This window comes from Parasteatoda tepidariorum, chromosome 7 (assembly GCF_982258835.1).
Source record: "Parasteatoda tepidariorum strain Cologne lab strain chromosome 7, Ptep-v5.0, whole genome shotgun sequence".
Taxonomy (NCBI): Eukaryota; Metazoa; Arthropoda; class Arachnida; order Araneae; family Theridiidae; genus Parasteatoda; species Parasteatoda tepidariorum.
The window spans coordinates 46737331-46750639 of record NC_141761.1 but is presented as its reverse complement, the minus strand read 5'-3'; the positions used below and the strand labels follow the sequence as shown (position 1 = coordinate 46750639).

The window sequence follows — 13309 nt, the reverse complement described above, 5'->3', positions numbered from 1 at the left end:
TGTCCTGGCTGACAAGATTGTCTTTTTTCTGGTGGGAAGACATCGCAAAAGTGCATCAATGAGTTGATTGGTGGATGGAAGACGGAAATTCTTTGACAATGTAACTGCTGTTGCTCACTATCCGTGTCTTTAAATCTTTTTCTCTTCTGTGTTCGGGATTACTGTGATTTCTTCTTTTTCTTCGATAACAATCATCCGTTTAGGGAGACATTTTTTTTTTTATTCTTCTGATTAACATTCACGTCGATGCTGTTGTTCTTTGAATGCCCATCTTCCAACTAAATGCTCGAAAGCACTGGACCGGAAGGTTATAGAGAAGACGATGTTTTATAATCACAATCGTGTTGAAATTCCTGTTTGGAAAATTTTCCTTTCTAACAATGTCTGTGTAATTTGAAAGAGCTGTTGCATTTATTTTTTTCTTCGAATATATTTGCTTATAGAATATCATTTGAAAGGATATAGGATACACAGGGTTAGGTTAAGGTCTGATGGCTAATACGTGATTTAGGGGCCTGCCTAGTCCAAACTATCGAAAACTTACCATGTTAAATATTGAAACTTCTTACGAAATTCAGTTCCAACTAAACTTATTTTACAAAAATTCAAGAAAAACATTTGGATTTTTTGTCTTTTTTTTGCATAAATAATTACACTAACCATTAATATTTGATTAAATGTCCACGTGAGAAAAAACATCCTGTAAGAACTGCCAAACATACAAATTTTAAAAATTGAAGGAAAAAAACTGAATTTCCTACTTTTACTTAATTTGTCATATTTTTGCCAACGTAGACCTTAGGAAATGGTAAGGTTTTGGTAAATGAATACAGAAAATTAGTTAGAAGAACCAAAGAGCTTGTGACTTAGGCAATTTAAAAAAATTAGGGAGTAGGGTGTGGGGTAGAGACATAATTTTTTATCAATTTCCCGAATTTTAAATTTGAAAATACATAAAACTTTTAATGATTCTAAAGGAAAATAATCAATTCGGTTATAAATATCTATTTTGTTTTAGAAAATCACAAAAATCAATTATAACTTCATAAATTTAGAGGTCCCTAAAAAATATAGAGGCAGTTCGTTTTAGATTTCATTTCAACGAAAACCATAATTTGGCATATTTGTTTCATTTTCAGCTTATGTAATTTTCAAAAAGAAAGAAAAAAATTAAATACAGTAGTAAAAATTTAAATTTCGGACATAAAACCTAACAAAAAATTATTAACGTTAAAGCAATGAAAAGATTTCGTTCTCCTTATTCAATATTTTCGAAATTAAGTATCTTTTATTGGCAAAATTATCTATTTATAAGGTCAGGATTCAGCTGAAGAAGAAGCCAAAAAAAAAAAAAAAAAAAAAAATGGGAAACAGTAACGCAAGAATATGGCGAATGCTAATGCAATATATAAATTCTTTTAATATTTGCCAACAAAGAAAGAGTAAATTAATTCTAAGTGAAACATGAAAATATTAAAGGCAGCTTAAGTTTGAACAGGATATTTAAAAAGTTATACCAGGCAATGCCGAATTTTAGATGCGCATATGCAGTTGTTGTCGTCACGTTAGTCCGCACGAAATATTTTTAACTTTTGAGTTTATTCCGTTCTTTGTAGCTACCTATATTTTTTACGAAAAAAATCGTCTGAATTTTGTCTTTCTTATAAATTCAATACGAGATGTATTAATTCTAATTTATTTGGATGTTAATTATTCAATAATATTTTTTATATTTAACTTAAAGCAATAAATTTAGTGTTTATCTAAAAATACAGATATAAATATTAATATTTATGAATTAAAAACGATAAAATAAAAGTGTCGCGTAATCTTATTCAGAAAAAACAACATGATTAAGACGATGTCAAGATATTCAAAGAATATAGACATGCTGTTATCAACCCACCGTGCTAATATTTTTGCAAATCACGTCGAGATAATGACTTTTAAAAATGATTTTTACTTTTTAAACCATCACGATATAAGAAAAACAGGAAGCTCAGTTCAATTAGAGTTATTTACTTTCTAAATATCCTACTGCGCATGCCCTTGATAATAATGGAACAAACAAGATGCCATTTTGATGATGCAAAAGATTTCTTTCCTTATAAATCAATCATTCCTGATTAGAATATTTAATATCGATGGAAGAAGATATATCATCGTTATCGTTCTGCAGGCGATCTGAAACGATTTTCTTTTCCTTTTTTTTCTTCTAATAAATTATTCTATTCTATAGTAGATAGATAGGACCGAATAATTAGTGATAGTATAGAAACTATTCTATGCGTTTTGTGATCACATGCCTAAGTCTTAAAGGAATATTTTGAATAATAGAAGTGAAAATTTCATTATTTTTTTCATTTAATTAAACTCGATTATTCAACACGAACAACCAGAGCCATTCAAGCATTACGAAAGCATGTAAGGGCGTTGAGATCTGTTTATTTTTGCTAACTAGGTGGATACTTTACTTGTACAGTGCGGGGGGGAAAATGGACCACCCTGAATAACTTTTGATCTAATGATCGGACTTCCACGTTCTGAGACTCAATCTTAATGGCTCGAAGGGGTGACCTCAAGTATCCTAATTAATAAGTGCAGACGATATTTTAGGTTACGAAATCAGACACAAAAACTTACGTTCTCTGAATAAACATAATTTTTTTTAGAGGGATTCGAATTTCTGACCCCCAAAATATAGGGGGTAGCCGTAATCTACATAATATGGTCCCAATAGTTTGGTCAGGAAAGCGTTCCCAAATTTGGATCCCTTAATTTGACTTTTTGCATATTTTGCCATACATCAAGAACTTTTTAAGCGAATTGAAAAAATTTTTAACTCACAATTATCAGAAGAAGATTCCATGAAAAAATTAACTTTTAGTAAATATTTATTATTTTTTATTATTTTATTTAAGAATGATCGAAGACTTTTTGGATTGTAATGTATAGAATTTTTTGCATTATTTTAAAGAACATAAGTTTACATGATAAAATACAAAATTTGAGGAAAATTGGTAGAAAATTAGTATTGGTTGCTCCTGAGAAATTGAATTTCTAAAAAGACAGATACTTAAAATTCGATGCATAACAAATTAATGCATAACAAAAATTAAAGCGAAATAACAAAAACAAGACGATTTTAAAACATTTCCGATCACATATTTTCGATCTAAAACATTTCGTACAGTTTCTCACAATCTAATTCCGAAGGAAATTCCTTTATATAAGAGAACAACAATGAGTTGCCAGGAATAACAAATCGATAAGCTTGTACAAATATTCTTTCCTTCAAGCTGAGATATGAGCATATAAACACTGACACGAGCTTTAAATTTCTTTACATGAGCCCAAACACAACTCATTATCGATCCTTTACTGTGAGTCACTAATGAGACATGAAAATGATCGGAACATCGGCCAGTTGCCGATAAAAGTACGTAACTTTGTTAGAAAGTTTGACGTTTATAAACATTCCAACTCTCCTTGCCAAACAAAATTCCGGGAGCCGGATGTTTATTTATTTCCGTGGGTATTTTTCACAAATGATAACACTGTAACTATTATTTAAATCGCAATATTTGTGCTGAGTGTATCTTAAATAAATAGATTATTAGTTTTGTATTTGGATACAGTGTTTAAAATTTTTGTATACTGGATTGTAATCATTTGTATTAGTTTGGTCAGCCAACTGTATAATGTGGTTGTGATTTAATTTAAATTTCGTTATTGTTGCCACGATCAATTTTAAAAGTTTAGTGTTTTTACAGTAATTAAATGAAAGTTTAAATGAAATTAGATTTTACATGAAAGTTTAATACCATTATTATTGATTATTAAATCATATGAGTATTTAATTATCAATAATCAAATCTAAATTAATTATTAAAAATATTAGATACGTTTTCAGTAAAACTATCCGATTTTAAAAGTAAATTTGGTATCATTACTACAGAATATTAAATCATTTGACTATTATTTGATAAAATTGTGGCACACATCTTTTTTCCGAGAATAATTATTAAAAATATTTGTTACGTTTTCAGTAAAACTATCTGATTTTAAAAGTAAATTTGGTATCATTACTGCAGAATATTAAATCATTTAACTATTATTTGATAAAATCGTGGCACACATCTTTTTTCCGAGAAAAATTATTAAAAATATTAGTCATGTTTTCAGTAAAACTATCTGATTTTAAAAGTAAATTTGGTATCATTACTATAGAATATTAAATCATTTGACTATTATTTGATAAAATCGTGGCACACATATTTTTTTAGAGAATTTCAAAAAGCCTAAACTTATTGGTATTCTTAAATTTTTAAATTGTGACTTATACTTTAGGTGTTATTGAGTTATTTGAAAACTTAACATTCTTAAAAAATATTCATTACTATTCATTGGGTCTTCTAAATAAATAAATGAAAATAACCAGACAAATTGTTTATTGAGATAGGTTACCCGTAACGTAAAACCCGAGTAAATAATAATAATAGTAGGTAATCATGGAATTGATTTACGAATTAGGAGTAATGAAATAAATCTGTGTTTCCTGATTTCATTAAGTTCAAATGAAAATTATTTCAGTTTTTTTTAAAAAATTGATTTATGATGTAATTTTTATTTTCTAGAAAGCTTTGGCGACCCACATTTGAATATCTCACATCCGAAACTTGGGTCCTGATTCATAGATCAGAGTCTAACTAGTTTGGCACAAAATCACAAAATTCGCAATCAAGAGTAAATATTAGTGAATGAGGCGGATGGTTTTAAAATTTTACGTATTAATTTTTAAGAACATAAGTGATTCGTTTAATGCTAAAAATCCCACTATTACGAGCATGATTTGGATTTACGAGCATCTACTGTTATGAATATATTTGGATTGAACGAGGTATTTTTTTAAATCTTTTCAAAAATTATTTCATTGAAATTGTCAAGTGTAAATTTCATTCAAACAGGAAGAAAAAATTCGAGATAGGCTTTTAATCATTTTCATTTCACTTTCACAAATACGCTGATGGTGGTTATTTATTCTATTCAGCTGTATCTTTCAAAACTTTTAAAATTTAAAACTTAAAAACTTTTAAACTAAAAAAATCTCAAATCGCACAAATGTATAGCTTTAAATTACTTAATCAAAACCATAAGTCGCATAATTTTATTGCGTGACATTTCATTTTTGGGAAAAATGTATAAAAATTCTGAAAGTCATCAAGCACTATTTCTCCTAATCTAATAAAGCGACCCACTTGTTTTCAATATTTCTGAAAGGTGGTATAGCGATGGCAAAGATTAAATGCAATAAAAAAATTAAAAAAAGCAAGAAAATCATGAATCAAATCAAAAATTTAACCTAAAATCCAAGATGGCGACTGTAGATTCATCTTTAGTTCAAATTTTTCAAAGATCGTAAGTAGATTGTGAGCACTGGTGAGTAAAATGTGACGGTCTCCATCTGTCTTGCTATGAATCACGTGACCAGTAGAGCCATGAGGTGTGTAGCATTGAATAGAAATGGTGGGTGGCCATTGCAGGAAGATATTTGCCATTCAGTCTATTGTTGTTTATGTGCCTATATATACATGCTGGGACTGGCCACAGATCTGTAATTGCGATTGCCTTCTTTACCCCAGCTATTATGGTAGGCCCACCGTGAATGTAAGACCAAAGACTCCGTATTCATTTAAAATTCAAAAGGGTATCAAAAAAATTACGTGGTCTTAGAATATATTTTATTATAATTCATTTAATTCTTTGCATTATGAATGAAATATTTTTATAGAACTTTATGAAATGAATCAGAGTCTACGACACGCCACAGTTTAAATTATAATAGGGAGCTGAATATCAGCCTAGTGCGAAAGTGGTCCCCACACGCAAAATGTTCAATACCAGATGACCCACTAAAAAATAGTAATAATAATAAAAACACGCCGCGTAAAAGGAAATTATGACTGCATGGCACTTGAATTTTATATTTACGAATTATGCAAGTTACAATCAAATGAGTTAACCAAGAACGGGACATTTACTAGACCAATTTAAAAAGTAAGAGTTTAAAGTTATGCATAAAATATTTAGCGTGTTAAAATTATTTTAAATTTCCAATTAATTTTATAAATCAAGTTACTACATGAAGAAAGCAGTACCATTTTTTCATTATTGATAATAACTCAATTTTCAGGACCACTTATTCAGGTGCCTCTCTGATCCTACTTGTATATTCCAGACTAAACGTTTGCAAAACATTTATCTGGTCTGCTTTCCATATTTACGTTTACCTATATTTCATGCAACAGTAAAATGAAAATATTCTGAAATGGATTTCGAGTATCTCATGAATATGACTTTATTGCAATAGTTATTTCCTAGTGAATTATAGCTATTTCAGTTTAACACTTCTAATCCATCTTTGTGCAAAACCTCTAAGATACGGGTTTGACAAGCATTCTGATTTAACTAGAGAATTATCTCGGTCTTTATAACTTAGTAATGACTAGTTCCTAAATAAGTTGCTAAAAAAAAATCATGAAGACAAAGTTCATATGTTGCTATATTTATTCCTATATTTATTAAAATATTTTCTAAATATCGAAATACAAACTGATTACGGCAAAATTGTGAAGTGGGGAAGTAATACTGTAATAATTTGTTTGCATTTTGATATTTTGAAAGAATTTTTTTTCTCGTTGTTTTAAAACTAGGTTTACGCTTGGTTTACCTGATCTCATTTTTCTCTAAACTTAAAATTTTAAAAAAGCAATCGAGATGGAACATAAATTGACCCGGAATTATAGATTTAAACGGTAGTAAACAAACAAAACATACAAACATAAGAAAAGAGTAGGGGGCGTTCAGTGGCGGATCCAGTGGGCCCCCCCCCAAAAAAAATAATACTAATATTTTTTTTAATAGTTTCCAAAAAAAAAATTTTTTTTTAATTATTTAAGGGGGCATATACACCGAGGTAGGTCAGAAAAATCGATTTTTCCCCCTTCTAATTACGTTCTTCACTATTTCAAGATCATGATCCAAAAGATTAAAACGAAATTCGTCATAGTTTCATTGTAAACATTAATAATGTTGCAGCGCACCGAGCGCATTGACAGATTTGCCAAAGTTTCTAAAAAACGCGTTACATTTATAATTTAAAGATTTTGAATACTTGAATTATTTATACATTTCTATTGTTCATTACGAAAAAAATTAATGGGAAGACTAGCATTAAAAGTCCCAGTTTTCTTTTTTTTTCAGTAAGATATTTAAAAAAAAAATTTTTCATAAAAAAAATTATTGTGTATGTGGGGGGGGGGGGATCTGAGTCTATGCCCCCCTCCAGGAATGTTTTTTTGGATCCGCTTCTGGTGGCGTTGTTGAATTTTCTTGTATTGTAACTGGACCTTGAAGTCGACCAGAGAAATGTTCTAAAATGCTCAACGCGTTAATAGAGTCATAAATTAATAGAGAAGGTGTTCACATCAAATAGATTTTCGCTTTTTTTTCCGAGGTCAAATCCATTTTTTTCTATCGTATCAATTATTATTAATTTATTATTTTATTATTAATTTCTTTAGTAATCGTGGAATTTAAATTTAATTTTCTTCATTAAGTGATTCGAAGCACTTTCTAATTCAGCTATGTGAAGAAAAGTACTAAGTGACATTGAGAAAAAAAAAGTCAGATTTTGTGTTTAAAAACAAGTTATTTTATGAAAGTTAATTATTTTCTGGCAACTTAGAACCTTCTTCTACTAAGCTCAACTGTGAATTGTAACTAGATAGTGTAACAGCTTTTGTAAGCGCATGTTAACACTGTAATCCTTTTCTCTCTTTCTCTTTTCTAAGTCGCAGTTATTATTTTTAGGTATTCATTTCCTTAAGGATTTATCTTTGGTGACACTTAATAAGTGTTCAGTTACTTTTTGTTTATTTAAGTTCGATTGCTTTTAATGATCAGAAAATAAGCTTTCGGTTGCATTTTTATTTTCTAGTGGATTAATTATTATTATTTTTGCTATGTCAGGAAGAGAAAAATTAGCTTGCTTCATTATTATTCAACTCATTTGCATTCACCTAATGTTTTACTAAATATAATTGTAATAATACTTTTTTTTCGAATGTCACATGATTTTTTTTTTTTTTAATTTTTCAAGTGTAAGTTAAGTGTAAAAAAAAATATTTATTAATTCTGAAGAATTAAAATTTCTTTTAAAATCATAAATTCGGAGAATCTTCGTATTTTAGAAGCACAAACTTCAATGTATTGTGAAAATATCTTCGAGATGAATTCGCGAAATTTGTTAACAGTGTTCAAAATGTTAATAAAAATCTGCGACTTAGAAATTAATGGTATAATTATGAATAATACTATTATTATGGATATAAGTATATCACTATTATTATTATTATGAATAATAATAACAATTTAACTGTTAAAATATTTTCAACTTGATATTAGAGATTATATTCATTTCGCATAAGCTGTCTAGACACTACGCGTAAAAAATATATATATATCAAATTTATTTTATCTCAACTTAAAGCCCTTTATGTAATTATACTCATCGCATAAATATTTACTCCATTTACAATGAGTGAACTTATTTTGCGTATAATGTTTGGCTCACATTCAAAAACTTTCATTAAGTAGTTCTTTCTTTTACTTTACTTTTTAAATAATTCATTAAAATTATCTTTTAAACTTCACACATTTTTGTTGAATGTAGCTGGTTTGCTACCCAAAAGTCATTTCAGAATCTTTTTTATTTTATTTTATTTTATTTGTTTACTTTTTAAGTTCAGAAATAAATCTTTAAAATTTAGCATTAGAAAACGAATAAAGAAATGCGTTATTTAAAAATCGTTAGATAAAAATATTATGTTCGTCTCCCTTTCCAGAAAATTTCATAAAGAATATTTTCATAAAGTAAGTTTTAACGGGACTGATTTAGGAACAAGAAATTCTAAACAGCGTGAATTTATTAACAATGCGATTTTGCTTTAATACATACAAGATGCAAGGAGACGGGGTTTTTTATGCATATTTTAGTGGTTACAGCTGTGAATGTAATCGTTAACATACGAGGAAAATCTCAAACTTCAAACGACAACTCTATTTTATTTGTCAGCGTGACATGGCAACAAGCAAAAATAAGTGGAAGTGGGACAGACGATATGAGAGGTAGTTTTTTTCTTCGTTGCAGACGATAGTCAGGCTGGAATTCAAAACGAACAATTTACAAAGAAATAAAGAAGAGGGAGAATTTTTTTTTTCTTCTCCTTTCATCTATCTCCTTTGCAACCATGGCAGATGTAAAGAAACTTGGAACTTCCAAAATCTAAGCTGAGAAAAATCAGCTATCCTCTTCGCTGACGTGAGTCAAATAAATACAGACACTTCGTTGTGGTCCTCTGCTTTTAACTTTTTTATTTTTTCTCTCTCATTCAATATGTTTTAGTTGTATTTTGATGGTTATTTTTTTTAATACCATCCTCGCTGAATCCAGTCAAGCAGTCAGTCCTCTCTTGGTAATCAGTCACACAACTCGTGCCGTGGGGTGCATGAAAAAAGTAGTCACGTGACAATGAAAAATAAAAGGGAGGGCGGAATCATGGAACCCGCACTCACTAGAATCTTTTTTTCTCTCTTTCTCATGCAACAACGTCACAGCTTTTGGTGAATTTGAACTCCTTATTTGGCGATAAATCTTTTATTTTAACTTGCATTTTTGTTGTTTTTGCAACAGAATAAATAAGATTAAGAACGTCAAGAACAACAGAATAATTAATTGATTCAATTCGAATTGTTAATTGAATGCATCTCAAGTAAAATAAAGGACATTTATTTAAATCTATTAAATGAAAATAAATAAAAATTTATAATTCAATTTGAGCAGAAATTTGATATAAAAGAAAGTAACTTACATAAAATGATTTTAAATTAAATTTTAATTTATAACATGACCCCACTTCCTGCTTTATTCGCTCAAAAACACTAACGATCACCTCACAATAATTTTTTATCGTTGATAACTTACAAATTGTTTCATCCAAATTAAAAATTATTCTATTAAAAAATATCTAAAAAAAATTATTGTATTATAACAGATTTAGTTTCCTATTCTATTGGGATTAAATTTAAACCTGATGATTATGCTCGGTTGCGCTGAAACTTCATTGTTTAATTGTTTCTATAAAAACTCATTAAATATTTTTTGCCAAAGAGATATATCATAACAAAAAGTTAATTCTTGATATTAAACAGTTAAAAATCTAATTCAATACTCTATTCCATACTTTGACTAACCACTGCTTTGCATAAAATTTATAATAAAAGGATGGTCTATTAAAAGAAATAAAACTTATTTACAATTTAAATTCTAAAACGGTAAATAAACGTGTATTTTCTTTATAAAATATTGCCTAATAAAGTAATATTACTCGATTTCTTTATAACATAACAGCGTAAAACACTTTTAATTGTTATACATTTTGAATAATTGAAAATGTCCTTGCATGTATCGAGGAAAACCTTTTTTTTGTACTTTAGCTTTTGTTTTATTCAAGAAAACACTGTTTAATAAGAACTTATATCCTTATTTAAACCTTGCGAGTGTCTCAACTTCCAATTTTTTTGTTTCAATCAGTTTAGATTATCTTTAAAATACTGTTTTAATTTTGGTTTAGAATCGATGCAAATCCAATGTGCATTGATGCTCAAGTATTGCACAATAATGCAATAAAAAAAAATAGAAGCATTTTAATATTCTGATTTTTTAAAGCAGACAGCTTATAACAGTTCATTTCATTTCCTTCCTTAAAAAGTTTTTTCTTTTCATAATTTACTTATTGTGTACTGATATGAAATTATTCCTACTGATACTATTAACAATCTTCATAATCAGTGATATGTAACAACCTTTATATGTTTTACTTTATTGAAATATTAAATTTAAAGCTTAAGAAGAATTACTATTATTATTAATATTTTGTTTCAATTTTTTTTGTTGAGAAAAGTAATGATTAAAGAGAAAGAGGCATTTTTCATTAGATTATTAAACCAACTAAATGTAGCATTGCTTTAAAAAAAAAAAAGAAGTATAGGTATTGAGTCATTTTTCCCTATTTGTTTTTCTAATTATAAATGTTTATTTTTAATTAATTTATTTATTATTATTGTCTCATTTTGACTTACATCAAATCAAATCTGATTTAGTTATTATATCTCAGTTGATTATTTAAATGAAAAATAAATAATATGGCTAACTCAAACATGATAATATTTCAATCAGTCTAAAAAAATAAATTTCTCTAAATGGTTCTACCTAGCGTGACAATAATGAGTGAGTTAATTTCGTCATTTAATTGCTATTGGCGTAAACTTAAAACAAAACGTTTTTACAAAAAGGTTCCCTTTTTCGCAATTATTTTGGCGATATTAGTGAGCAAACGAAATATTTGGCGACAGATTTCTTCTCTACCGAAAAACTCTTTACGGCAACCCTCAGTAAGGCGCCGTTGACGATCTGTGTTCGACAGAATGCGGCCGCCATAAGATGTAGCTATAAGCGGCAGTATGTGATGTTGTGTTAAATACTTTTTATTCAATAAAATTTATTTCAAGGTTTAAAAGTGATAAAACAAATTTTTGTTTTTCGAGTTTTTAACAAATTGTGGATTATTCTCTTACTTGGATCCTACAGCTTTCTTAATTAGTGGATTTTATCTTTCTCTTCAAGCCGCTCCCTGTTTTGTGGATTTATTGGTGTAGAAACCGAAATTTTTCTAAAAATTCCATTCATTAAGTAATTTTAAAGTTCTTGTGATATACATAATCGTTTTTTAAGATCATTTTCGCCAGTGATATTTGTAATTGATGTTTATATTTGCTTCAGAAATCAAGATGACGCTACCTCCCAGGATTATGGATATTACTGTTGGTGATAACGCTACTTAAAAAAAGTATATTTGAGTCAATGTCTTCAATTATTTGCTAAAATTTTGCACCCTTTTGGATTACTGTGTGTCTACCAAGTAACTATGTGTTTAATATGTGTTAAAACATCTTTAAGAATAATGATTGATCTTACGCGTTCTTCTTCATGTCTACGTAAATAGTTTATTCCATATTCAAGTTTGTGATTGATATAATTGTTTTAACTACTCTCATCTGTCTGCATGTAACTGCAACTTTTTTAACTCAAAAGACGCCCAACTCCAGGTCAACGTATTTGTGGGGTTGCTGGTAACACGTTGCGGACTACTGACGCAGCTTTAATTAACTAGAACTCGGTACGTATAATTCAATTATTGCATAGACTTTGAATGTATATTTTTGTTTTAATAATTGTTTTACATTATTTTTATTTTGTTATATTTGAATTTTCGTAAACTCTTAAAATTATTTCCGAATGTCTTTTTGCTTTTAAGTTTTAAAAACGTACCTTTTCATAAACCTAACTTAACTAACGTAGAACTCGGTGCGTATATTTCAATTAATATATAGATTTTAAATACATTTTTGTGTTTTAATAATTGTTTTACATTATTTTAATTTTGTTATATTTGAATTTTCGTAAACTCTTAAAATTATTTCCGAATGTCTTTGATTTTAAGTTTTAAACGTACCTCTTCGTAAACCTAGCCTAACTAACGTTTCCTTATTTTCTTTTGTATAGTTTTTTTAACCAATCAATAATCTTTTTATCGTATTTTTTAAACGAAATAGCTAATTAATGGTTATTTGATAATAATTACCCTTAAATTAAAATAAGGTTTCATAGGAAAATTTATTAAAATTAAATTTTATTTTTATTCTTGCTGCCCATGTAGAAGAAAGTTATTTATTTATTATAAATATTTGTTTAAATTTGTACACTTTTATTTTCCCGCTTTTTTTTAACTCATTTATTTTAGTTGTAACGTTATTTTCATTTCAGCTTGTAGAATCAGTAAAATACATCTTCTCTTTCTAGAGAATCTGTTAATTTTTATGAGATACATATTTATCTTACCTGAAAATTTAAATTTGTTGAACGCGTAATTGCTCGTCAATAACCACAGCTTTTATCTAATGAATGTGCAAAAATTTATAAGTAAATGTGCTGATAGACGATGTTGCATTTTAAAAATAAATTGTTCCCTGGATGAAAGTTAAAAAATGCAAATTTTCGGTATTGTGAATTTTTATACTGTAGTAAGATTTGACGTTTGTCGCTAACAGCTGAGCCAACTTGAATTTTCGATGATTTCGCCATAATATTTAAACATAGATTGATTAATCTAGAAATTATTAATATCCG

At 28.2% G+C, this 13309-nt stretch overlaps 2 protein-coding genes across 2 annotated transcripts in view; one reads left to right on the top strand and one right to left on the bottom strand.

Moving 5' to 3' along the window:
• Positions 1–5627, bottom strand: part of LOC147807118 (uncharacterized) — a 79377-nt gene extending 73750 nt beyond the window's left edge. The window contains exon 1 of the mRNA XM_087167815.1: positions 5363–5627. Within this exon, the coding sequence (XP_087023941.1) occupies positions 5363–5558 (196 nt within the window). The 5' untranslated portion in view covers positions 5559–5627. The remainder of the gene's footprint in view (positions 1–5362) is intronic.
• Positions 5628–11506: 5879 nt separating this feature from the next.
• Positions 11507–13309, top strand: part of LOC107439811 (uncharacterized) — a 61073-nt gene continuing 59270 nt past the window's right edge. The window contains exon 1 of the mRNA XM_016052522.4: positions 11507–12299. The gene's annotated coding sequence lies outside the window, so the exon portion shown is untranslated. The remainder of the gene's footprint in view (positions 12300–13309) is intronic.